The sequence below is a fragment of the Neopsephotus bourkii genome, unplaced genomic scaffold (genome assembly GCF_033783945.1).
Source record: "Neopsephotus bourkii isolate Nb327-2 ecotype Australia unplaced genomic scaffold, CSIRO-AGI_Nbou_v1 NB_450, whole genome shotgun sequence".
Classification (NCBI taxonomy): domain Eukaryota; kingdom Metazoa; phylum Chordata; class Aves; order Psittaciformes; family Psittacidae; genus Neopsephotus; species Neopsephotus bourkii.
Genome location: NW_026900952.1, coordinates 1,265,852 through 1,291,228, shown reverse-complemented (window position 1 = coordinate 1,291,228; position 25,377 = coordinate 1,265,852). Strand labels below are relative to the sequence as shown.

Sequence of the window (25,377 nt, the reverse complement as noted above, 5' to 3'; positions counted from 1 at the left end):
GGCAAAGCATTTTGTTCTAAAGAATTAGAATATTAAGGATAACACTTTCTAACATGTGATGATACTATAAAAAAACCAAACTTCTCAGTGAACTGTTTTTCCTTTGGCATATGGGAATTTATACCTTGTAGGGATAACACAGAAAATAAATTATAATGTAAATAAATAAGAAACATGTCAGAAACACAGATCTCCCAGAAACTATTAAAGTGTGTTTTATGTATTTTCCTCAGACAACAACAACAGAATAATTATAAACTATTTTAAAACACACAGAGGATTAGTGTGTCATTTCCAATAGTTTTCCTTTATATTGGTGGTAATATCTAACACAAAATTGGTAAGCATAATGAAGTCTGTTCAGGATGATACAAATAGGCTTCCTGAGACTAGTATGTGCTTTCCATGATCCTTCACAATTAAAGACACAGCAACTAAACATCTAGTTTCACTAAGATCATCCATAGACATCTCTTCTGGAGATGTTATGTGATGCTTTTAAACAATCCCTTTTAACATAATATTTTTTCCACAGTTTCACTGAATAACTATATGAATTGCTACCTATTTATGTCCAGCAATACTTTCAAGAAATATTTTCAGTTTAGGGCAATAAAGTTGCAAATACAATTGAGATGAAATTTGATATTCCATTTGTGAAGTAAACTACATCACCAATTTACTCAATAGCTCTTTAATCAATGATGGGAACTAATTAACACTCATTATTCTTGATGAATTGTAAAAGAACATATGACCATATATCACTCAGTGATCATAACATTTTATGCTAACTTAATATACTACCATACATATCATCTCAAAGTTAAAAAGGAAAATAAAAATGAAAGATGTCTCAAACATTTCGGAAACAGATATAGCTCATGAGTAGACCTTCATTTCATCATTTAAGTAAATGTATAGATTGCTAAGATATGCTAGCCACTATTGGTAATACTTACCCATTTGTAGTACTTTATCAGATATAAAAAGTGGAAATGAGGACTAAATTTAGCTGCTAAAATTTGTCACCTACTGCATTCATTTTTTATTCTGCATATTATTTAAACTCATTTCTATATATGGGAACTTTTTGTAGTCCCAGACTTTTTCAATAAACCATCATGATGGAGGCATTGTATAGGACTTTAAACAACCTGGGCTGCCCTTGTAGTTCATGCCATCTAGCTGCACTTGGCAAGAACAAGACCATCTGCCCAGTTCATAAGAAAATATATCCAATCTCAATCATAAAACACATCTGAGCCTGAGATACAATCCTCAAAATGACCAAAGATGTTCTGGAATCAGGTATCTTCTCACATTTAATCACTTCCTAAGCTCCAGTCTCACAGTGCAACCAAATTGTAAGAAATCACAGAGACTGTTTTTTGCTGGAACATACTTACCCCACATTTACCAGGATCAACTGATTTATCTATAAAGCTATCAAATGTAAGACAACTAATAAGGACACTAGATATTACTAATTGTGAGAAGAGGTAAACTAATAAAGTAGACAGAATATGGATTAAGTGAGGACTCTTTGAGATCACAAAAATGTTTTAAAAAAGGAAGTTTCTCTGTTAGGGAAAGACAGAAATAAAAATAAAATGAAGGGAGTAAGACAGTGCATAATTATATTTGGTAGGGGATGGGGTTAAGAAACAGAAAGTTAAAGTCTCAGTCTTCACTGGCAAAGGCTTTGACCGCACCAGCCAAGTCTTGGGAGGCAGACGCAGGGACTGTGAGAATGAAGACCTTGGGCCCACCATAGGAGAGGAAGGGGTTCGAGACCATCTTAAAAGTCTGAACGTGCACAGGTCCACGGGTCCTGATGGAATCCATCTACAGGTCCTGAAGGACCTGGCAAATGAAGTTGCTAAGCCGCTGGCCATCATATTTGAAAAATCATGGCAGTCAGGTGAAGTTCCTGACGATTGGAAAAAGGGAAATATAACCCCCATTTTCAAGAAGGAGAAAATGGATGACCTAGGGTATTACAGACCAGTCAGTCTCATCTCCGCGCCTGGCAAAATCTTGGAGCATATTCTCCTGGAAGGCATACTAAGGCACATGAAAATCAACAAGGTGCTTGGTGACAGCCAGCATGGCTTCACCAAGGGGAAATCCTGCCTAACCAATCTGGTGGCCTTTTAGGATGGGGCTACAGAGCTTATGGACATGGGTAGAGCAGTTGATGTCATCTACCTGGATTTGTGTAAAGTGTCCCACATGACTTTCTTTAAATTGGAGAGACATCAATTTGATGAATGGACCACTCAGTGGATAAAGAACTGGCTGGATGGCCACACACAAAGAGTTGTGGTCAATGGCTCAATGTCCAGCTGGAGACCAGTAACGAGTAGTGTCCCTCAGGGATCAGTGTTGGGACTGGTCTTGTTTAACATCTTCGTCGCTGACATGGGCAGTGGGATTGAGTGCACCCTCAGCAAGTTTGCTGATGACACCAAGCTGTGTGGTTCGGTTGATACGCTGGAGGGAAGGAATGACATCCAGAGGGACCTTGACACACTTGTGAGGTGGCCTGATGCAGTTTAACCATGCCAAGTGCAAGGTACTGCACTTGGGTCAGAGCAATTCCAGACACAGCCACAGGCTGGGAAGAGAAGAGATTCAGAGCAGCCCTGCGGAGAAGGACTTGGGGGTGCTGATCAATGAGAAAATGAACATGAGCTGGCTTCAGAGTGCACTCGGAGCCCAGAAAGCCAACCATATCCTGGGCTGAATCAAAAGGAGCGTGACCAGCAGGTCAAAGGAGGTGATTCTGCCCCTCTGCTCTCGTGAGACCTCACTTTGAGTATTGTGTGCAGTTCTGGTGTCCTCAACATAAAAAGGACATGGAACTGTTGGAACAAGTCCAGAGGAGGGCCACGAGGATGATCAGGGGACTGGAGCACCTCCCATATGAAGATAGGCTGAGAAAGTTGGGGCTGTTCAGCCTGGAGAAGAGAAGGCTGCGTGGAGACCTCATAGCAGCCTTCCAGTATCTGAAAGGGCCTACTAGGATGCTGGGGAGGGACTGTTCATTAGGGACTATAGTGATAGGGCAAGGGTTAATGGTTAAAACTTAAACAGGTGAAGTTTAGTTTGGATATAAGGAGGAAATTCAGGGCAGTATCTCAGTGCTGTTACAGGTTTTTGTTGATAGGACATGGGATAACGGGTTAAAACTTAAACAGGGAAAGTTTATATTGGATATAAGGAAGAAGTTCTTTACTGTAAGGGTGGTGAGGCACTGGAATGGGTTGCCCAGGGCAGTTGTGAATGGTCCATCCCTGGCAGTGTTCAAGGCCAGTTTGGACGTGGCTTTGGGTGATACGGTTTAGAGCGAGGTGTCCCTGCCCATGGCAGGGGGGTTGGAACTTGATGATCTTAAGGTCCATTCCAACCCTAACTATTCTATGATTCATGAACACTGGACAAGGCACAGGAAAGAGAGCCAGAAGTGAAAAGCCAGAAGTGAAAAAGGGAAAAAAGAAGGAGGGGTGAGATTTCTCAAACAGCTTGGTATTAAAAAGTTCTGATTATGGAAGCAGACACAGAAAACACTGTAGGAATTTGGGAATGTTCCCTGGCAGGACAACAAATGACTAGGATAAATGCAAACACCTGGAAGTTTAAAACTATTCAGATATATAGTAAAAAGAAGTTATGAATGACATATCATTGGATATCAGTAATAGTGCAATTTATTCCTAATTGTGACCCTGGCTAGTTCTGTGTTTCTCCCCATTCATTTGCCTGGCTGGTTCTGTGTTTCTCCCCATTCATTCGCTTATCGCATTAACAGAAAGTTCTAAAATCCTATTTCACTGTAAGGTTGCAAAAATTACTGGAACACTAATATAAGCAAAGACCAAAATAGACAGCCTTTCCTGAATATTCAGACCAGTTAATGTGGTTGTTCTATTTTTGGAATACTATGCAAATAGAACATAAATTGGGATGAGCTACAATAACTACAATAACTGAGCTCATATTTGGATTTTTTAGTTTCCTACCACTGCATACTCTATGATGATTTTAACTTCATCTGAGATACTGAAAAAAGAAATTATGGGACTGCCAAAGCAGATGGCTGCTGTAATGAATACTGCAGCTGAGACACACTGAAATTCCACTCTTGAGAAATATTATTAATAAAAATTTCTTTTCTCAGCTTGATAGTCTGAGCTTTTTGAGAGTTCTAGTTTTTATATGTCTCAGGATGTTGCAAACCAAATTTTGACTTATTTGCTATATTTTTATTTTATGTGTCTATATATTAGATTAATTGGTTTTAACCTTCCTATGTGGAATTCTTACCAAGCATCCACTCCAAATGCTCTTAATCTTTTAACAAACTGAATAATCAGGCCAAAAAAGGCATCATAAAGTAGACCAGTAGTTAATCATGTAAGTGCCCAACTGAGCTTTTTTTAACATTAAAAAAATTATATAGAACTTTCCTGCAACATTTAAAGTATAAAATATTTAAGTCTATAAATATATAACAAATTCCAATTTAAAAACATCTTTGCAGGACTCTTAAGAGGTATGACTCATGAACTCTTTCATGTCAGTTGGGGATCTCCAAATGAAAGCTGCTATGCAGAGTATTTCTATGATTAGAGAAACACCTTTTTTCATATTGAGACTTCAGAACCTTAAGTACAGCATTACAGGCTCACAAGTGGGTTGAGTCTGACGCGCATGGAAAAAAGAATCATCACCTTAAAAATAAGACTGATCCAAGTTCTCTAACATTCATACAAAAGCCTTATTTAACTTAAAAGATACAAGATTAGGTTAAGGAAAAAAAATAACAAAGAAATGGCCATACACCCCCTACCAAAATGGTAAGTACCACTTCAGTTTGCTAATTTAAGTCTAACTGCAGTGTATTTAAATTATTTCAAGAAACCCTGAGACTTTCTGGCACATTATCAGGTTAAGATAGCACAACATCTTCATAAAAATCATTACAGAGTCATAGAATCAACTAGGTTGGAAAAGCCCTTTAAGATCAAGTCTAACCATTACCCCAGGACTGCCAAGTCCACTACTAAATCACGTCACTAACAGCCTCATCAACACAGTTTTTGAACACTTCCAGGGGTCGTGATTCCACCACTTCTCTGGGCAGCCTGATCACCCTTTTGATGAAGAAATTATTCCTAATATCCAATCTAAACCCCCCCTGCTGCAGCTTGAGGCTGTTACCTCTTGTCCTATCACTCATTACTTGGGAAAAGAGACAGACCCCCACCTCAGTACAACCTCCTTTCAGGTTTTTGAAGAAAATACTCTTCAACTTTGACCAAGGTTCACAGACATCACTATATGACAAATACAAACCTCATAACAAAGTGTAAAGCCTATACAGTACATTATTTACACAATCTACTACCTGAAAGAAGCCTCCAAAAAAAGGTTACAGCAGCATCAATAATGAGCCCTTAACCTCAATGACATTTTGATGAGATAAAAGCATATTTAACACCATGTCCTTTAAAATCTACATTATACTGCTGTATCAAAACTTTCACTACTGTTAGGGTTGCTGACCCAGTAAGACACCTTGAGACAAAAATAAAGCAGCACTGGCTACTACAAACTAACAGTGCATCAGGGCCAAGTGAATTGTACCCAAAATGCTATGGAAAATAAACATGATGACAGTGAGCTGTTAGTACAGTCCCTAAGGAGAGAGAACACCATGGGAAGCAAGATGACTAATGTTCACAAATGTGCAAACAACCTGCAGACCTAAAGGCTGACTTACAGCACAGATGAGACTCTTGAAAACATTGATGAATCTATCCTCTACACGATCCTGCTGAAAATCCTGGTGGCATACTGTTCCTTATTCATTGTCCACCTGGCTGATACTGTCACAATACGGCAATGACTTTATTGCATTTGTGCAATGGGTAAACAAAAGCTGATCCAGAAGTCCATTTTAAAGTTAATGGGAAATGTTCCACTGACTTTAATGGCATTTTCATCAAGTTCAGAAGTGATAGGCAGTTTAGGTGTCTGCAAGATAAAGGCTGCTACCTAAATAAAATTAATGAGGTTTCCTGCACAGTGAAAGACTGTGGAAGAAAATTAAATTCTGATGCATTTCTGTTCTTTACTGTGTTCCTTATTGTGAGCAAGGGTGGTAAGGCACTGGAACATGTTGTTCAAAGAAGTGGTAAATGAAGCATCCCTGGCAGTGTTCAGGACCAGGCTGGACAGAGCCTTGGGCGACACAGTTTAGGAAGAGGCGCCCCTGCCCATGGCAGGGGGGTTGGATAATCTTAAGGTCCTTTCCAAATTCTATGATTTGCATTGGTTCTCTGAAATGTGACGAGCAGCAGAACACACTCCAGTTTCAAGATTATTTTTGTGCAAACATTTAGGAAGAACAAATATCCTCTATAGGACAGCTTTCAAACATGTTTGTGCATGTCCTTGACAACTTGCCATTGTTACAGGTTATCCTTACCACAGGCACTGACATTTGAACTTGTCTTTAAAAGTGATTAAATTGTTCCAACAAACATCAAAAAGGTGTTTCAAAGAAAAAGGTAGATTTCAACCTACTTGGTTTTTTTTCTTCTTATGAAAAGAAACAAACAAAAAAGCCACTCCCCCCACAAGCAATATGACTGAATACACAATACAAGAAGTTTCTCCTTCAAGACTAAACCCACTTATTAAAATGTTACAGTTCCGCTTTCATTTTTTTGCATCAAGATTCTTCTGATCAGGAATTTGAAGTTTAGAATGAAAAAGCAGCTGCAAGTCTCACCCACTGCTGTGTTCTTTTTTTGTTTAAGTCACTAATTTTTTTTCCAACTTGTCTATTTTAAGCAAAATTTAATTATTATTCAATGTGTGCTGCTGCTAGGGACAGAATTCTACAGAATAACTGAAAAAGCAGATTTTTTTTTTTTTTCCCTTTCACATTTTAGAATAATTAGCTTCTAGGTCCGGCCAGCCTGTTTGACTATTTCATCATAACAAGAAGTAATTGTGAACAATTCAGTCAGAGCTTAGTTTTTTCCTATATCTGATTTTCCTCATTTTGCAGAGCACAGACATTTCAGAACTTTTTCCAACCAAACCTGATTGCTTTAGTTACAATTGTATGCATTGATGTACCTGGAGAGGCAGAGGATGAGATTTCTCATATACACACAGGTATAGAAACATGGAGATTAAGAATATAAGTGAATATAAAAGAAAAGGATGAATAAAACTATTGAGAATGGTTTAAGGAATATTTATGTATTATTTGGCCCTTAATGAAACTGGGTATTTTGGTAGACATTTGACACTTTCTTTCTGGGAACTGTTCCAAATTATAAATTTTTATTTTTTTTTCAGTTTCAGGAATCTTTATCTCAGGGGGGAATACTGCTGACGTGATAATACCGATGCACAGAGTCACCCAGCCTGAACGGATCTAAGGAAGTCATTAGTCCAACTATCTGCACAAAGCAGAATCTACACCAAATCGAGACTAGGCGGCCTGGGGTTCTGTCCAGCTGGGTCCTGAAAGTGCACAGCCTCTCTGGGCAAAGTTTAATTATGCTTGCTTGCATTTAACAAATAAGAGAGGTATATAATGTTTGGGGGTTTTAGTTTCAAGATAGTGTCACTGACAGACTTCAGTCAAAAGATATATGACAACACTGACAAATTATTTTTTTTACATGCTTCTACTTTTCCATATTGTTATTTACATTCTAGGTTATTTTAGAATAAATATTTCAACCTATATTTATTTTAATATATGCATGTATAAATGTGAAAACCAGCAGGGCTCCTCTACACATAAGTTTGGTTTAGCTTTTTGAAAGATATTAACCCCTCCTCCAATATCTCTGCTATTAATGTGACTCCAATCAATGTTGTGGAATAACTCTTGCCTCTTAACTTCTATTTTAGAAAGTATTTTTAACAGAAAATACTTTGAAAGGTAAAAGCTTTGGGCTTCTAGACTGCTTAAGCATTCTATTTCATATAGCAAATGCATCTGAGAAGTTTTTTTTTAACAAGTGTTGCTGCATTTAGAAAAGAACAGAAACTGATTAAGTTATCCCTAGTTTGTAAATCTAATTCATAACACTGCAGCCAAAGAAAGATGATAATTCCTTCTGGTATAAAATTCATGACCACTAACAACATACACTAATTTGGCTGGAAGACTAAAATCCTGAATGCATGATCAATGACTATTTTAAGATTAAGTGAACATTTGGGATTACATTCATCAATACTAATGGTATCTTATTTAAAAGTTTAATGAGAAAGATATAATGCATATTACATTTCTCAGTAAGACACATTATTATTGAATTTCAGATAGAAGATATTATGAAAAATGAAATAAAAGCAAAGAAAAACCCCATTGTTTAGAATGGATTTTCTAAGTGTATTGAACACATGAACTGGACTGTAGGCGTTTCTTAAGATGGTTGTCCTTTAAGAAATCCAATATTGTTTATTTTTAGTACATATGTAAAGAGTATGTCTAAGTTAGATCTCAAATAAGTCGTTACGGAACATGCTGGTATCTATATCATAAAAAAAATACATGACATTGTCTGTAAAATATTTTAACATAATGGGTCAGTCAGATCCATGAAGTGACTTTGCTTCTCAGAAGTCATTTATTCACTGTATTTGATGTGGGCCAGCTCTTGTATCGGAGAAATCAATAAGTTTAACAGTTGAACTAACAGTGACTGATTCATGTTCAGGGTAAAATCTATCAAAACTCAGATGTGTAAAATATCCTTTTAGGACATATTCTCCAGGTAGCAAGGAAGGGAATTATTATTTCTTAGGAGCATGAAACAAAGAAGTTCTTAAAACAGATGGGTGCATCAGATGACTCTAGCTGCTTGTGGTGAACTCTGACAGGTCTTAATCCAAATTAAAGCTCTTTTCAGCTTTCCCATCTTCTAACAGCTAACTAGCACATTCTCCAATTAGGATTCCTAAAAGTTCTTGCCCTGTTGTTTATTCAGGTTGTCCTTTTTTTCATTAAAACAAACAAACAAACAAATAAAAAAAAAAAAAAGAAAAAAAAAAAGAAAAAAACCCAAAAAACAAAAAAACTCTACCAAATAACGAAACAAAACCTTGGGTTTGGTTTTGCTTTTTTTTTCCTTTCAGCATTGCTGAGGAAGGCTTATTCATACAGATATTTGATAAAAATATCATTAGAATCTCATTTTTTAAAGAAATGCATACAGTACAATATAAATGTAAAACTAGCTTTCATTTGTTAACTATTTCTGATAACCTTATTACTACACACAACAGACTGTATCAAAAGATAAGTGGAATATAAAAAAAAATCCACCTTTTAAACACAGCTTCTTTGTCTGCAGGCTGCGATGGACAAACCTTTCACTTACAATGAACATATCTGGCACATTTCTGTGTATTATCAATGCACAAAAGAGAAATAAGGGGGGATGTGATAGGGTTGATAGTTTTACAGTGGAAGCCAAAACTTACACTATATAAAATAAATTGTTCATAGATTAAGAGAGCTGGTGACAAATAGTGCAATATTGCCTATTTATATAACATTAACACACAGAGATTCCAGTCCCCATGGATTATGATGTGATGTTGGAATACGACCATGTGAAAATCAGAGTTATATTAAGACTGAGTTTCTAAACTGCTGGATGTTCTAAACACAGCTGGACACTACCAAAGTCCTCCTGAAATAACAGTGTTCATACTTGATAAGAATGACAATATGTTGAAAATAAATACTTTTCTGTCAATAAACATTTTCTTTGGAAAGCTAAATGTCCTAGAATCCATTTTTACTGAACAATAGCAAAGCACAATGTTCTTTTTTCAATACTGTCTTTGAACGAGAAGTTGAAAGCATGAATTGTGATTTTTTCAACTCTGGCAATTCTGAATGAGAAAAAGAGCCATCTTCTGCCTAAATTAGAATTGCTTATTTTGTTTACTTATAAAACTTGAGATTGAACAACAATCCTGCAAGTACAGATGAAACACAAAGAACCAGTAAGTTATTTGAAAAGCAGGAACATCTTGTCTCGTGTTTTTCCAATGAATATTTGAGTGTGATCTATTTTTTTTGAACTGTTAAAGAAGGTTGAACCTGCATATATGAATCAACGTGTCAGCTGACAAAATCAAGAACCTTCTAGAAGAAAATTAAAAAAAAACCTGACAAATAGGTAAATGGATGCATATGGACATATATATATGACATGAATGCTTTCATACTAGATTTGAAAACACAGTGTGAGCACCCAAATTGTATTCTGGTTCCTTACCTTTATGGTTCAGAAATGTTTTAAAGGCAGAAATTGTGACAGTTCACCTCCTGTTCTGTGGGTGATCATAGTAATGCTTTGGCAGAGAGCAGCCACATCCTTTTATCAAAAATATGCCAATAATATAAGTATAATAATGCATGTATAAAGACAAATAATTAAAAAGGTATGCAGATACACCAGGTATAACTCTGCTAATTCTAGGAAGTAGTAAGGTCATCTGCTGTCTGCACAGGACTACAATTCAACATGGATGAAATGTGAAAAGGCAGCTTATCAAACGAATACTAAACAAAAATCAATGCCCACGACTCTCAGCATAAAATACACTCCCTCTATTTTCCCCATCTTCTATTTATGGAGACTGGTATTTATCATGTTTTGCTACATAATTTAGATAAAACCCTGAATAGAAGTATGACACTGTATTCATCATGGCAGTCAGGTGAAGTACCTGACGACTGCAAAAAGGGAAATATAACCCCCGTTTTCAAGAAGGGGAAAATGGATGACGCAGGGGACCACAGAGCAGTCAGTCTCACCTCTGTGCCTGGCAAAATCTTGGAGCAGATTCTCCTGGAAGGCATGCTAAGGCACATAAAAATCAACAAGGTGCTTAGTGATACCCAGTATGGCTTCACTAAGGGGAAAACCTGCATGACCCATTTGGTGGCCTTCTAGGACAGGACTACAGAACTTATGGACAGGGGTAGAGCAGTTGATGTCATCTACCTGGACTTGTGCAAAGCGTTCGATACCGTCCCACACGACATCCTTGTCTCTAAACTGGAGAGACATCAATTTGATAGGTGGACCACTCAGTGGATAAAGAACTGGCTGGATGGCCGCACACAAAGAGTTGTGGTCAATGGCTCAGTGTCCAGCTGGAGACCAGTTACGAGTGGTGTCCCTGAAGTTTAACCATGCTAAGTGCAAGGTCCTACACCTGGGATGGAGCAATCCCAACAACAGCTACAGGTTGGGCAGAGAACAGATTCAGAGCAGCCCTGCGGAGAAGGACCTGGGGGTGTTGGTCAATGAGAAAATGAATATGAGCAAACTTTGGTGTGTGCTCACAGCCCAGAAAGCCAAGCGTATCCTGGGCTGCATCAAAAGGAGCGTGACCAGCATGTCAAAGGAGGTGATCCTGCCCCTCTACTCTGCTCTCGTGAGACCTCACCTGGAGTATTGTGTGCAGTTCTGGTGTCCTCAACATAAAAAGGACATGGAACTGTTGGAACAAGTCCAGAGGAGGGCCACGAGGATGATGAGGGGACTGGAGCACCTCCCGTATGAAGCCAGGCTGAGAAATCTGGGGCTGTTCAGCCTGGAGAAGAGAAGGCTGCATGGAGACTTCATAGCAGCCTTCCAGTATCTGAATGGGCCTACTAGGATGCTGGGGAGGGACTATTCATTAGTAGTGATAGCACAAGTGGCAACAGGTTCAAACTTAAACAGGGAAAGTTTAGATTGGATATAAGGAGGAAATTCTTTCCTGTTAGGGTGGTGAGGCACTGGAATGGGTTGCCCAGGGAGGTTGTGAATGCTCCATCCCTGGTGGTGTTCAAGGCCAGGTTGGACAGATCCTTGGGTGACATGGTTTAGTGTGAGATGTCCCTGCCCACCGCAGGGGTATTGGAACTTGATGATCTTAAGGTCCATTCCAACCCTAACTATTCTATGATTATATGATTCTATATGAACACTTACTCCTATGGGATAATTCATGATAGCACATAGTATCATCATCAAATTCATTTAGCCAGATTTTACTACAGAGAACATTATATCCTCAGGCAAAGACCTTGTCTTTTTCTACCTTTAAAATGCCTTGCATATGTGTGGAACTATATAAAATAAAGTCAGATGTATGTAATAGATGAGTAACATGCCAAGATCACCTACAGCCTAGCTATTATGTTAACAAATTCTAATCTATCCAGCTAAACCTTCAACTCAGACAGCAGCATTTAAAAGCGGAAAAACTGAGCAGTCCAATTCCATTAATTGCTCAATATCTGACTTTTATGAAGACTTAATTGTATTATACTCAAAAGAGGAATAAAATATATCACAAAAATATTTTCAAAGAAATAACTTCAAATTTTGGGGGTGGATCTCACTTATTTTTTTGTCACTGCCCTGAAACTGATAAAAAAATAGTCAGTTTTGTTCTTAAGAAGAGAAAAAGATAAATGGGAAGTCGTGTGTGGATCATATTTCTATTTATGATCTCATAAGTTCCAGAGTATGCACATGCGTGATTTGCTTCTGGACTTATCTGAAAATGAACAAATTAAAGATGAAAGATCACCTTGAGGGCGTAAGTAAATACACATGAAAAATAGGTTTATCTAAAGAAGGATGCATTTCTGGAGGAAAAATCTGATAGTATGAATTTTATATCAGATTTTTACTTCATATACAGCACTAGATAATTGTTGTGCAAATCAGTGTTGGTTTAAGAAGTCTTTTGTTATTCTTTTGTATGGAATAATCTAGTTGAGAAAATATCGTTTCCATGTGTTAAAAGACATATTTCATCTTTGTTGTATTTGATTCCATCCATTACCTGGTACTTCAAATAATGCTCTTCAAACTCAGATTTTCATAAGCACTGTATAAACTATCTTGTTGAAAAGACCTGCAAAACTTAACACCAAAGAGTGCCTTGATTAAAAATAAATCATAATGTAAGGTAATTTCTTTATCCTTTATTTTTTGCATTAAAAAAATCCAATAATTAATTTCACTGACCAAGAATACTGCAGACAATTGAACATTTAGTTTCCACCTAATTGGTAGAAAGATAATCTCCTAACGAGGACAAATAATCCTACTTCAAGACTTCACTGAGTTTTTCACCTCATGGATTTTTCTAATCTGCAGACAAACTCCTGAAGATCTTTTCAGTTCACCCAAGTCAGGCAGAACCAAAGACAATCTCTAAAAGCTTGATGAATATGTTACATGTTGCTGTTCACCCTCATTTGCTGTAGACTATAGTCAGTACTCCCTATCACTATCCTCCAAAAATAGATATTATAGCAGCAAAGTGATTACAGGCATCGGCTCTACACAGCAGGTAAGTAATTTCATTCTCTTGGGATTTATTTGCTTCAGACACTGTTGAATTTTCATCTTCAATACATTAAACTAGAAATATGTAGAAACGCTTTTGAAATATTTTTAATTTCTACTGAGGGATGCTTAGATCTAAAACTATTTTTCTCCTAACTTTCCAAAGAGGATTTGATTATTCTTCATCCTGATCTTACGATCAAAATTATTAAAAGCTATTTTCACAGTGCTTGAAGCTAAATACATTGTTTCATTAAATGCTCTAGCTAAAAAATATTATATTTTGAAGCCGTAATTCAGGAAACATTTCCTTTTTAGACAGTGTATAAATGCTTATGCTTCTAAACCAGAGCTAAACGTTAATATGTTTTTTAAGCACATTTCTGAACCAAGAGTTAAAAACCCCTCCCTACATAATTCATCTTGCATTGAAAGCAGAAGACGATGAAATTGTAATAGTAGAGAATAAAGTAGGAAAAAATTCCTGAAAGTTGGAATTCAAAAGGGATTTGAAAGCAGTCAGAAGGAAAAGACAATTTGTAGGAAAAGATTATTAAATCAAGTGAGAAAAAAAGGGAACTGGCAAAGAAAGAGATTAACTGATTGCATATACTTTTGTGGTGCAATATATTCTAGCAAGAGTATGGGGAGAACATGCCTATGATATCTTAGAAAAAACTCAACAGATATCCAGAATAAAACTTATTTTTATTTCACATGGACTCCAGGAATAACTCACAAGGCATAACCTTTTGCTGATAGACACTGAAGTTCCCCAATGGTAAAGAATTTCTTAGTCTGTCAGTGCTCACTGCACTGTAAATTGCAAATTTACTGCCCCATTCTTTACCATTAAGAGCAGATTGTCTAATTTCCATTTTCTAATCAAAAGTATAAATCAGGTTCTGGTAGCTGTGAATGCCACCACCAGCAGAGTGAGAAAAATTTTAAGTGACATTTTAACACCATGCTTATCAAAAGCAATAGTGAAATACCCTTTCCTCTGGAAAGCTCAACTGGCTTAGATGCCAGAGATGCCTCTCAGAGCTTCATATTCTTTACTCATACCCTGAAAATCTTCAAAGGAAAATCAAAAAGATGTAGCACTGCAAAACTGATCCCTCTCTTCATACAATACCTACAATGGTTTCCCTGCTGCTGTGTTCACACTGTCTCAGAAGAATCAGGATGGCAGGACATTCAGCAAGAATATGTGCTCATTTCTCAAATTAGTTCCTACTTACTGATCTGCTGCCTTGCAAAATGAGACTTTTTCAGTAACGCCAAGCAAATTACGGTGAGTGACAGAAAGAAAGTCCGAACTACACAGAGTTGATCCATAAAGTTTTGGCAAAGGAAAAAAACTTGGAGAATTGATGAAAGCGTTTGGGAAGTGTGGAGAACTATGGAGTACCACAGCAAAGAACACAGAGAAAGTACCTCTGAAATTGCCACAGCCTTCTGTCAAAAAGTAAAAAGCCAGACAGATGGAGGAAATCTGTTGTCCAGAAATCAATTTGCAACACTTTGAATTCCTTAGCAAAGGAATTTTCTTCCATATGAGTTTTATAGAGCTATACCAAAACAGCTGCTATGCCACATGAAATGGTTTTGTTTGTTCTATTAGGCATGATTTAAATATTCATTTAATTATTACTTTTGTATTCAAAGATGGCTTATTTTCATGCAGATTTATGTCCCGTTATGCATAAGTACATTCTTAATTGTGCTAAAAGAACTGCAAATTTAATTAAAGTTTGCCATTCCAAGCATAAAATAGATTAAAAAAATGCTGACAACAGTAAAATAAATATTCAACTATTTAACTCAATATTTATTTTTAATCCAAACTTCAAAATAACCTCATTTCTAATTACAATTTCATGAGAAAATGTCTTGAAGAAACATTTATCTATTTTTCTCCAATCTGTTCAGCTGAAACATAGTAGCTTATTTATAAAACTGATTAATAAATCTGTTCCAGCTGTATGACTGTATGTTACAAAGAACACAGATTAATGTGTGTAAACAAGCCCATCAAATGTATTACAGTGCAACTATACACCTAAACCATAACAAAGAAAAAAAAAAAAAGGGGGCAAACAAAGGTATTAAGGTCCAAGGATCTGTGACAATTTATAGAAGATGGTGAGATCAATTAAATGCTTACAGTAAGTTACTTGCAGTTCCTTGAACTGGGTATTGCTGAACACTCAATCATGCATTGTAATGTGACAATAGGCAGATCCATAGTTTCATTAAAAGTTACACTCAAATAAGATATGAAGAAAGAATCTGGCCTGATTCTACTGAAACTGATTTTGAAAATCTATAATTAAGTTTGCTGTTTAATATTAATTTTCACTTTTTAGGAAAAAAATTAATATTTTATAATTAACAGCAGGGAGGAGGAGTAAGGAATACAGGTGGATTTTCTGTCATCCAGACACAATAAATCTGCCTCAGACTGATGAAAAAAGAAAAAAGTAAATAAGAATACAATGAATGCTATCTTAACCCTTCATGTTATTTGGAAGCATAAGTCATGCAGAAATAAAGAGGCTTTCCAAAGAATTGCATACCTTTTCCCCAACAGATCTTGAGAAAAGAGAAGTGCCTCACCAGCCTAACAAATATCCCAAGAATCAGTAAATTTGGAGGAAAAAAAAATGCTTTTTACTGTATATTCATTGTAACATACTTTGTAACTTCTCAAAAAAATCAGCTTCAACTCTTTTTGGTTTTGGTTTTTTGTTCCCCTTCCACCGTAAGCAACAGATTCTTCTCAGGAGGTAACAGACCTCAGTGGCATTATTATTATTATTTATATCTGACTGACAACATCCAGCTATTACACAATTTCAGCACCATCACCACCACTTCTACAGGATACAACAATTGAAGCATATTTTTGGTTTGAAAGCCATGAACATCACAAGCTTCATGCAAAGCCACCCATACTACCACAAATTGCTTGGTAAACCTATTCATTTCTCATTTTAATTACTTCTTCTTAATATACTTGAAAAAAGGAAACGGCTAAGTGCAAAGCATAAATGCTGCAAGCCTCATCCCTCTAAGTAACTATCAGCAACTGGATTGTAAATGGAAGGATGAGTTTCTTTTTGCAACGAAACCAAGAATTAAATATGGAAAAAGAGTGCTACCACAGAGGGTATATTCAGTATGCACTGAGAGCAATTTGCATGTCAATGGACCATCTATATTGTGGGGCAGGGATTCTTCCCTGATGTTACTACATTTACATATAATAAAGTGTGATGGATACTTTCCTTATTTTTCTCTATCAGCTATATGTACTACCACTATGAAAACCAACCCAAAATGAAAATTTTAATAGATCAAATGAGAAAATTAAGTCAATATGATTGATTATTCTTCTCTCACACAGTAAGAAGCAATCAAGAAGGAAAACAGCAAGGAGCACTTATTTTTCAGACAGGAATCAAACTGGAACACTTAACATAAAAACAGTGAACTGAACAACAGCAGTTCCTTTCTGGTCTATTAATACATGCATATTGTAAAAGGGCTTAATCCAGAATCCACTACATTTACTAAAGAAAACTCTACATAGATTTAGTACCAAGTAAATGAATAATTTTACATCAACACCTTTAGAATATTTCAGATAAGCTTTCAGCACATTTTCCAGTTTGCAGACACAATTATTAAAGCTGCTGGTATACAGATCAATATAGCAATGTCACCAGGGGGCCAGAAAAATTTGTATACTGACTTGGAAAATAACAATAAATTCTAACAATTTAAATCCACAACACACAGCTATTGTGTAATACGAAACCGTAAGTAAATTTCTATACTGTAGTATAATGTGATAAACAACAGCAATCTTTGTGAAGGTCATGATAAGGTGATAATAAGGTCATAGATATTAACAGGTATTTGTAAATTTTCACTGTTCCAAAATTAAAAAAGCAAACCAAAACAACTCAAACTTGTTTGAATAACCACTGAATCTCTCAATCTAGGACTATTCTGTAGTTAACATTTAAATAGCACTTTTTATACAAACACCAATATGCACAGAGGAAATTTATAAAAACACTTTAATTTTTGTTTTCAAAGATTTATTTTTGAAAACTCTATATAGTATTATTGATTGAAACACTTTTTGACAACATAATAGCTCACAAAATCTCTAAATACTATGAGAAACAAAGAATACAGTTCATTATATAGTCCAAGAGACTTTCAGACTACCAGGTTTCAGACTACTGAAGACAACAATAAAACTTCCATTACATGAATCGGGATAGCTTATTGTTTTCTTTCTAGTGAAATCCATAAATGACATGTACAGCTGCCTAAAACAGAAGGGATATCAAAAGACAGGCTTTCACATAACCAGTTGGTAACAGTTAAGGGTTATTAAAACTCTACTACAAAAACCAACATGACCCTTCAGAGGTGCCACAGCAGTTTACCTCTACCGATAATCTTGCTGCATTTCTGTACTTAAATAGACAGTTGAATAGAGACTTCACCATAACTGCGTCAGAAGGTTTTGGGAAGAGAAATCAGGTACATGAATCATCTAATGTGGAATCACAAGTGAAATATACAAAACAAGGGTTTCAGAGTTTGGATGTAGAGGTTCTTCAATTAACGAATAGTTGTCTTACCTGTTTAACATCATATGCAAGAAGAACAAATCTTAAGTCTGGTGAGACAGAGTATCTTGATGCTTTGAATGTTACCTAAAATGAAGTAGCAATAAAAGTAAGTTTGCAATGAAAAGGATAATTTTTTTTCCAAATTTTTCTTATAGTTCATTTAAGAGTTTCCCATTCATAAGACAGAGACCTGGTCTAGAACACCAGTGCAGTTTTCATTAGAATGACTAAAATAATTCTTAGTCTAATTTGCTAGTATCTGTACAATGACAACAGATGAATCTCGCTTCAGCTCTAAATTTCAGTTAAGAAGCTGATGAGTGTGTTATCACGATAGCAAGCAATAAGCTTGAGGATGACAACTATGACCGATTCATTTACAGAGGATGAAGGAAGACACTTTGGTTGGTGTGTACTTCAGGGATGATTACAAGGGAGATTCATCAGTAGGTTAGGTTTAAAGATACTATAGAAGAAAAAGTGTGAGCTACGTCTCTATTACTTTTCCTTTAAACATCACATGAATAACCATTTTGCAAGACAACCTGCACTAAAGAAAAGCTCTTTCCTATAAGAAAGAAAGTGTTTAGTGGAGAGCAAAGTGAAACTTAAATTAGCACTATAAAACTAATAATTGCTTTAAATTTATCCAAGACTACTTTTCAGGACTGTAATTTAATCAAGGATTAATGTTATGTCAGAAAGAATTTAATGCATCTAATGTATGTGGAAACTAAGAATGTGCTTTAAAAGACACTGAAGGAATAAAAAATAAATTAATCTCAAGACATATATTTGCAGAATCAAAGGAAAAGAGAGTAGTGAAAAATGCAGATAAGAATAGAAGCTGGACAGAAAAAATAACAGAATCACAAAGGTACAAGATGAAAGAAAATAAATAAATAGTTACACAGAACGAGAGCTATCCAATATTCAAAGGAAGACTTTCCCTTTTTTTTTTTTAATTTTTTTTTAATTTGTTTTTTTTTACTTCTTAAGCACCCTGTTCCATTTAGCCTAATCCCATTACTAAACTAATGAGTTCAATAGGGGTTTAAAGTACACAAATCAGAAGTCACAAGCTCATATAATCTGAGCAGCTAAGGAACCATCCTAATGATAATAAAAGAGGCTAAATAAACTGAGAAGATGCTGTGTTTCGATATGCAGATTACACTCAGGTGAACTAGATTTACTAATTAACCTAGTAACTCAGGTTACTAGGTAGTATAATTAGGTTCAAGCTATCCAAAGACAACAAAAGGAAAAAAATAGTTTTGAACTGAAACTGCATTAGTGTGATGCAAAAGCATGACAATATCAGAAGTTAGAAGCCTTGAGTAAAAAAGAGAAGAAAAAAACCCAAACAACAACAAAAAAAACAACAACTAGGAACTTCCTTTTTTACTTACAAAGCATTCGGAACAGCTTTCTACTGTGCTTAAACTAGCTTTTATGAGTTAACCACCTTTAAGCAGAGACTGTGTTAATGTTAATCGATGGTTATGTTCCCTTTTCTTGGCACACACTGAAAACAATTTTAGGTGTGAAATTTCCCTGCTTTCTAGCAGTTTATTAATTATTCCCTCACTACCTCAGTCTTCAGCAACATATAACACAGGCATCTTTCCAAATTCGTTTTCAGGGAGTGTGGTGCTTGCTATTTCATGCATTTAGTAAGAATCTTCAGTCACTGATTATGCCACCACAAAAGTAATGATGCACTTAATGCAAACACCTCAGTACCTCAGCTGCAAACTACTGGCAGTTTGAGGCAACACCATCAAGAGATACTCACATATTCTATATCCAAGTATAGAGTCTTGTGGGTTTGGGATTTAAAATCATTTAAATCCTACTGAATATGACCTTGCTCATTCAGCTTGCATTCGCCTACAAAATTTTGTTTGCCTCCTGAAGTGCCTCAGACACATAGTGTAAAAGCAATGACAACAAACTATAATCTCCTGTAGACCAAAAGATTATAGCTTGCCAAACAGATCTGCTAAAACCATTCCTGGTAACAAAACAGGTAATGTTTTGGCAAATAATTTTCCTTTTGTTGTTGAATGGCATTATTCTTGTTAAAAGGTGAGTAAAGCTGTTTCATAATTTTTAATGTTTCACATGAGAAACAAGAAAGTAAAAAACAGACCAGCAGAGATTATGCATTCATTGCCAGCTGACTGCAATGCTAGTTTCTTTAAATTATCTTTAGATATAGATGTTTATCTATTAATATAAAATATATATATACTTTTTAAGAACATGTTTTTGAGTTGTAAAGAAAGTGTTGGGAAAATATTGAAAACACACTGGAAATGAAAAAAACCTCGGGTATCTTATAAAAAATGTGGAGGATGGTTGTTCTGCTATCATGTCTGCATATCTGTAACTTTTCAAGCTTCTTGGTTTGTCAGGCACTAGTTAACCTTCATTTAGGAAGACAGCCATAAGTGCTGACCCTTATGACTATGACACTTTGCTTGATTTCTAAGAAATGTAGCTCTGGACAGCAAAGCCCTGAAACAGGGAGAAATGCAGGTGGCTAATTAGGCACAGTCCCTGTATGCAGAAGCAGGTCTAGTTTCCCTCTGCATCACTGCACAGCATCATCTAGTTAGGAGACTACGGGTAATTCAACACAGTGCTGCAGTGTGCATTGCACATTCCACATATATCCTTATGCCCTTTCCAAACCACAACCGAAGAAAGGGAGAAGAAATAAGGGAAGGTAATTTCCCTAATATTTGTCAGTTCTACCTAGCCACATCAAGATTTAACAGCCTTATAAAAAAACACTAGCTCTAGGGCAAACAGAAAACATTTTTGACTAGGTAAATTGCTGGAATCCCTATATTACTGACATTTCACAATGTTGCATAAGTCTAAGAAAAAAGAAAAAAGGCAAAGCTTTTTAATTATGCATACATTATCTTCCCTTCTTAATTCAGCAATCTGTCATCCATTTTTCCAATATTGCTGAATTTGACATGAGTTCACTGACAAGGATGCATGATGTGATGATCCCATGGACAAGCAGTGACTGCTAGTCCCACTTTCACCACAGATTGAAATGATAAAAGCCTAATGGAGGCAAAAAGACACAGTGCCTCTAAACAGTCTTTCACCTTTCAGGTTTCCAGCTTCCTTCTCTCATACACGTTCCAAATTTGGAACATATTTTGGCATGGAAAGAAAGATGAGAACAGCTTGAGACAGTAAAGAGTGAAAGCAAAAGAAAAAATGATTCTGCAACAAATAAATACAAGGGACATCCCATCACCACCACCACCCACAAGCAGCTGGCTTTTCTTCCCCTTTCCATATGGATGATTATAATAGAAAACAAATTTCCAATGAACGATATTCCCTCATTTGATTGACATTTCCAATGTCAATATTTTGCATTGATTGCTTCTTTTTTTTTTTTTTTTTAATTTGCATTTTATGTGTGTTTTACTCATAACATAAATGCCTGTTATGACTGTGTTTAAGAGAAGGTTTAGGGTAGGTTCTGCAAGGGCCCTTCAGTATAACCTCACTTTAATTTCTTCAGCTTTCTTATAGCCTGGTTCTGAGTTATTGATGTACTTCATCTTTGCTCTATTCTTTCACCTACTATAAAATGTTAGTTTTCTTATTTTTATGGATTTTAACTAATATAACATTTAAATCAATGCCTTGTTCATGGTCTTTCAAAAATATGCTATACAGCAGACAGAAGTTACCTATAACATAATCCAGAACAGAGCTGTAAGAATGTAACTTTAACATCTGTCAAACACTTTACAGTACTGTTCTGTCATTCTTTCTGTTGTGTAGTTTCAAGCTAAATAATACACCACAGTTAAAACCAATTAGAGGAAATTTTAACTTTACTGGAGTTTACTTCATTGTTGTTGTTTTTCTCCTTTAATTTTAGCCCTCCTTCTGTTTCAGTTTCGTGTACTCCTACTTTTTCCATCAACTTACATCTTCCTAGGCTTAATTATTATCTTTTTTTTAATGCATCCAGAATAAAATATTGCAAACCTCTAGAATGTTACTTTAAAACTGGGGGCAATATCACTACTTAGGACATCATTCGTATCTCCGTATCACATACCTACATCTGTATCAGAATTTTAACTTAATGCTATAACTGAATGTCAATGTATGGGAGTTCATGAACATTCATAGAGATTCAGCTCAACTTATCAGACAGGCATTGACCAAATTGCAATGCACAAGAGGAATCAGATGGGACAAAATTACACTAGCTGCAAAATGAGAAAGCATTTGGCATGTATCTGTTTCCTGGGGTGGCACAAGCAATCAAGGAAACAATGGGATCGCTGTGACTGAAAGGAGAAGATGGACCACCCAGAGGTTATATGACAGAGCAGCTGAGAGTGGAGCTCAGCAGGACAGCAAGCCTTGTAGCAGTAAAAACAGGGTACCTCTGAGAAGAGAGTCAGGTTGTCATTAGGGAAATGCACAGTAATTATAATGTTGAAAAACTTGGGTTTCCAAGGTTACATTTCTTATTGCAGTATTTCTTGTGTCACCTGAGCGCTTAATCTATATCCAAAAACCTTGCAATACTATGTGTTGTATTTGTTAACACTCAGATTTCCTATGCAGTGTAAAAGATTATTGTGCCTTAAAACATGATCTAAGCTGAACTCTACCCTACGGGTGGGGGCTACCCTGGATGAGTGGTTCTCAAAAACACAAACCAAATTCCCCAAACTCACCTGAAACTCCTCATGTAGTCCCAAGATACTTTCACACACATGTAGGACATAAAAAAAGACATGAACAGAAATTTGCAGCTCATAGCAGCCTCACACCATTGCCTCTCTAAGCAGGAAATCACCTCTAAATTGTAAATCACAGAATTTTCTACCTCCCATTCCCCATCTTTGATATAGCCCTTAACTATTTTCTGTACCAAGGAATGAGCTCATCAGGACTATTATTTAGAGAGATCCCCCATAAAGCTACCCTAACCTGGCAGTTCGGAGTACTGCCTCCTGCATTTTGTATGCTGAAACCTCCTTCACTTGGGTAAAAGTGACCACCACCAAACCACAACTGCGAACCCTTCCATCTGTCAGGCTTTCCCCTCTCTATGCACAGTGGTGCACTGCAACAATAAATTCTACCTCATAAAAACTCCTCTACTGAAAAGGTTTTGCTGAAGGGGTTATTTAATATTTAGAGGAGCATGAAAGAGCAGAGATAATTTTACAGTGTTCATAACCACCTATTTACAACGTGTGGGTCATTAAAATGTCCAGTGTTGCAACAATTACTAATATTTATGTGGTTATATAATCTTGTTTAATGTATTTACCGTTGTTCACCCTTTCGTTAACCTCTTATACAAGGGTCTTAAAATATAAGCATGTAAACTACTCTTGCAATTAAATCTACATTAATCATAGAAACACAGAATCATAGAATAGTTAGGGTTGGAAAGGACCTTAAGATTATCTAGTTCCAACCCCCTGCCATGGGCAGAGACACCTCACACTAAACCATGTCACCCAAGGATCTGACCAACCTGGCCTTGAACACCACCAGGGATAGAGCATTCACAACTACCCTGGGCAACCCATTCCAGTGCCTCACCACTCTTACAGTAAAGAACTTCTTCCTTATACCCAATCTAAACTTCCCCTGTTTAAGTTTTAATCCATTACCCCTTGTCCTATCAACAAAAAGCTGTAACAGCACTGAAATACTGCACTGAATTTCCCATCAAAAGAGGAAAGGGGTGTGGTTGGTGGTGAGGAACACAAAACAAACAAACAAAAATATCAAAAGGAAGACAATTATCAAAAAGAAAGGGTATTTATAAACAGTGCTCTGTGACACACCACAAAACTGTCCCTGCCAAAAGCTCTGCTCAGACTAAAACTTGCATTCTCTGCTTTTGGCCTCCAGTGGGTTTTCACAGCTGGGCTCCCACAGCTTAATCATGATTCATGAGCCAAGACTACTCCTGCTCCACCCTTCTGACACCATCCCCAGATTAGCAAGCAGCAAGAAGTAATCCTTCTCTCCCCATCCTTGTGTAAAAGATGGTCCACAGTAATATATTACAACATACCATAGGGTATACTCCCTGAAAGCCCCTGGGAAAAGATTTGCAGCTCAGTAATATCGGTTTGCTATGTACCAGGATGCAGTTTCCCCTTGAGACTGAAAAGAGTTGCAGGAAGGCATCAAAATCAAGGGTGAGAGCAAGTCAGAATTGCTGGGTTTTAGAAGAGTCGAAAGCATACAGCTGCAGGTAAGATGTTGTAAATACAAGACCCTGTATTAGAGTTAGAGAACTGAAAACAATTCTAGTTGTATTGTTAGGCATTGCAAACAACTTGATAGTCTCTTATTTGATGAGTCAAAATATACCCCATCATCTAGACAGGCACACCAGATTCATTTCTGATCCAGAATCCTGGGCTGAGTGTTTGTAAGGGTGTATGCACAATATCTGAATAATTTTGCATACATCCACCACAAAAGTAGTGGAACTGAGGGCTAACAAATAAGTGTTACCACTTTCGTAATTACTACAGCTTTTTTTAAGAGGGAAGATTGAAGGCAAAATTTCTAAATATTTCTTTCAATGGATCCAAAACATTTGGAAAGTACTGTTAGGGAACACACAGTCCCTACATGTTTTATAGAATCATAGAATCATAGAATCTCATCTTTTGTGTTCCCTTTTGTTCCTTTTGGTTTGGGTTTAAGAACTGTAACAGAATAAAGAGGCTGAGCTAGAAGCATGGTAAGGGACCAGACAGACAACCTCCCCTAGGCAAAAGAACCCATGTGGTCATCCATGATTTCCTCTCCAGCTTAGCCAGGTCTCGTGGCTGGGTTGTGTGTTAGCTGGTAACCTGCTCTTAGCGACTTTGTGTAACAGCTGATGGCAAATGAATAAATAAACTGCATGTAAACTTCAGTTAACCAACTGCAATTGGTTAGATAAATGTAGCATCATGTTACTTACTTTGGAACTGTAACATGTAGTAAAGTATTGCTAAACGCTGAAAAACTGGTAGGCACGTCATGGTGATAGGCACTTCGGATAGCTGACAGAGAACATATTGTAACTGCATATCGAGGTAGCATCGCAAACATCAGGATGCCACACAGTGATTCACGTCTAGGGTGTTTTTTGGCTCCATTTAATAGAGGACTTGCCCAGCCTCCAGCTGTTAACATTTATATGCTGCTGGCTCAGAGTATTAACTGTTTATTAGACAGCTTAAACAGGATGCACTACATGCATATACTGAGAGGACAAGTAT

At 36.5% G+C, this 25,377-nt stretch overlaps 1 protein-coding gene across 2 annotated transcripts in view; it reads right to left on the bottom strand.

Moving 5' to 3' along the window:
• Nucleotides 1–25,377, bottom strand: part of DPP10 (dipeptidyl peptidase like 10) — a 555,091-nt gene that overhangs the window by 126,935 nt on the left and 402,779 nt on the right. For both annotated transcript variants that reach the window (XM_061349587.1, XM_061349585.1), the window contains exon 5: nucleotides 18,080–18,154. In XM_061349587.1, the coding sequence (XP_061205571.1) occupies nucleotides 18,080–18,154 (75 nt within the window). The remainder of the gene's footprint in view (nucleotides 1–18,079; nucleotides 18,155–25,377) is intronic.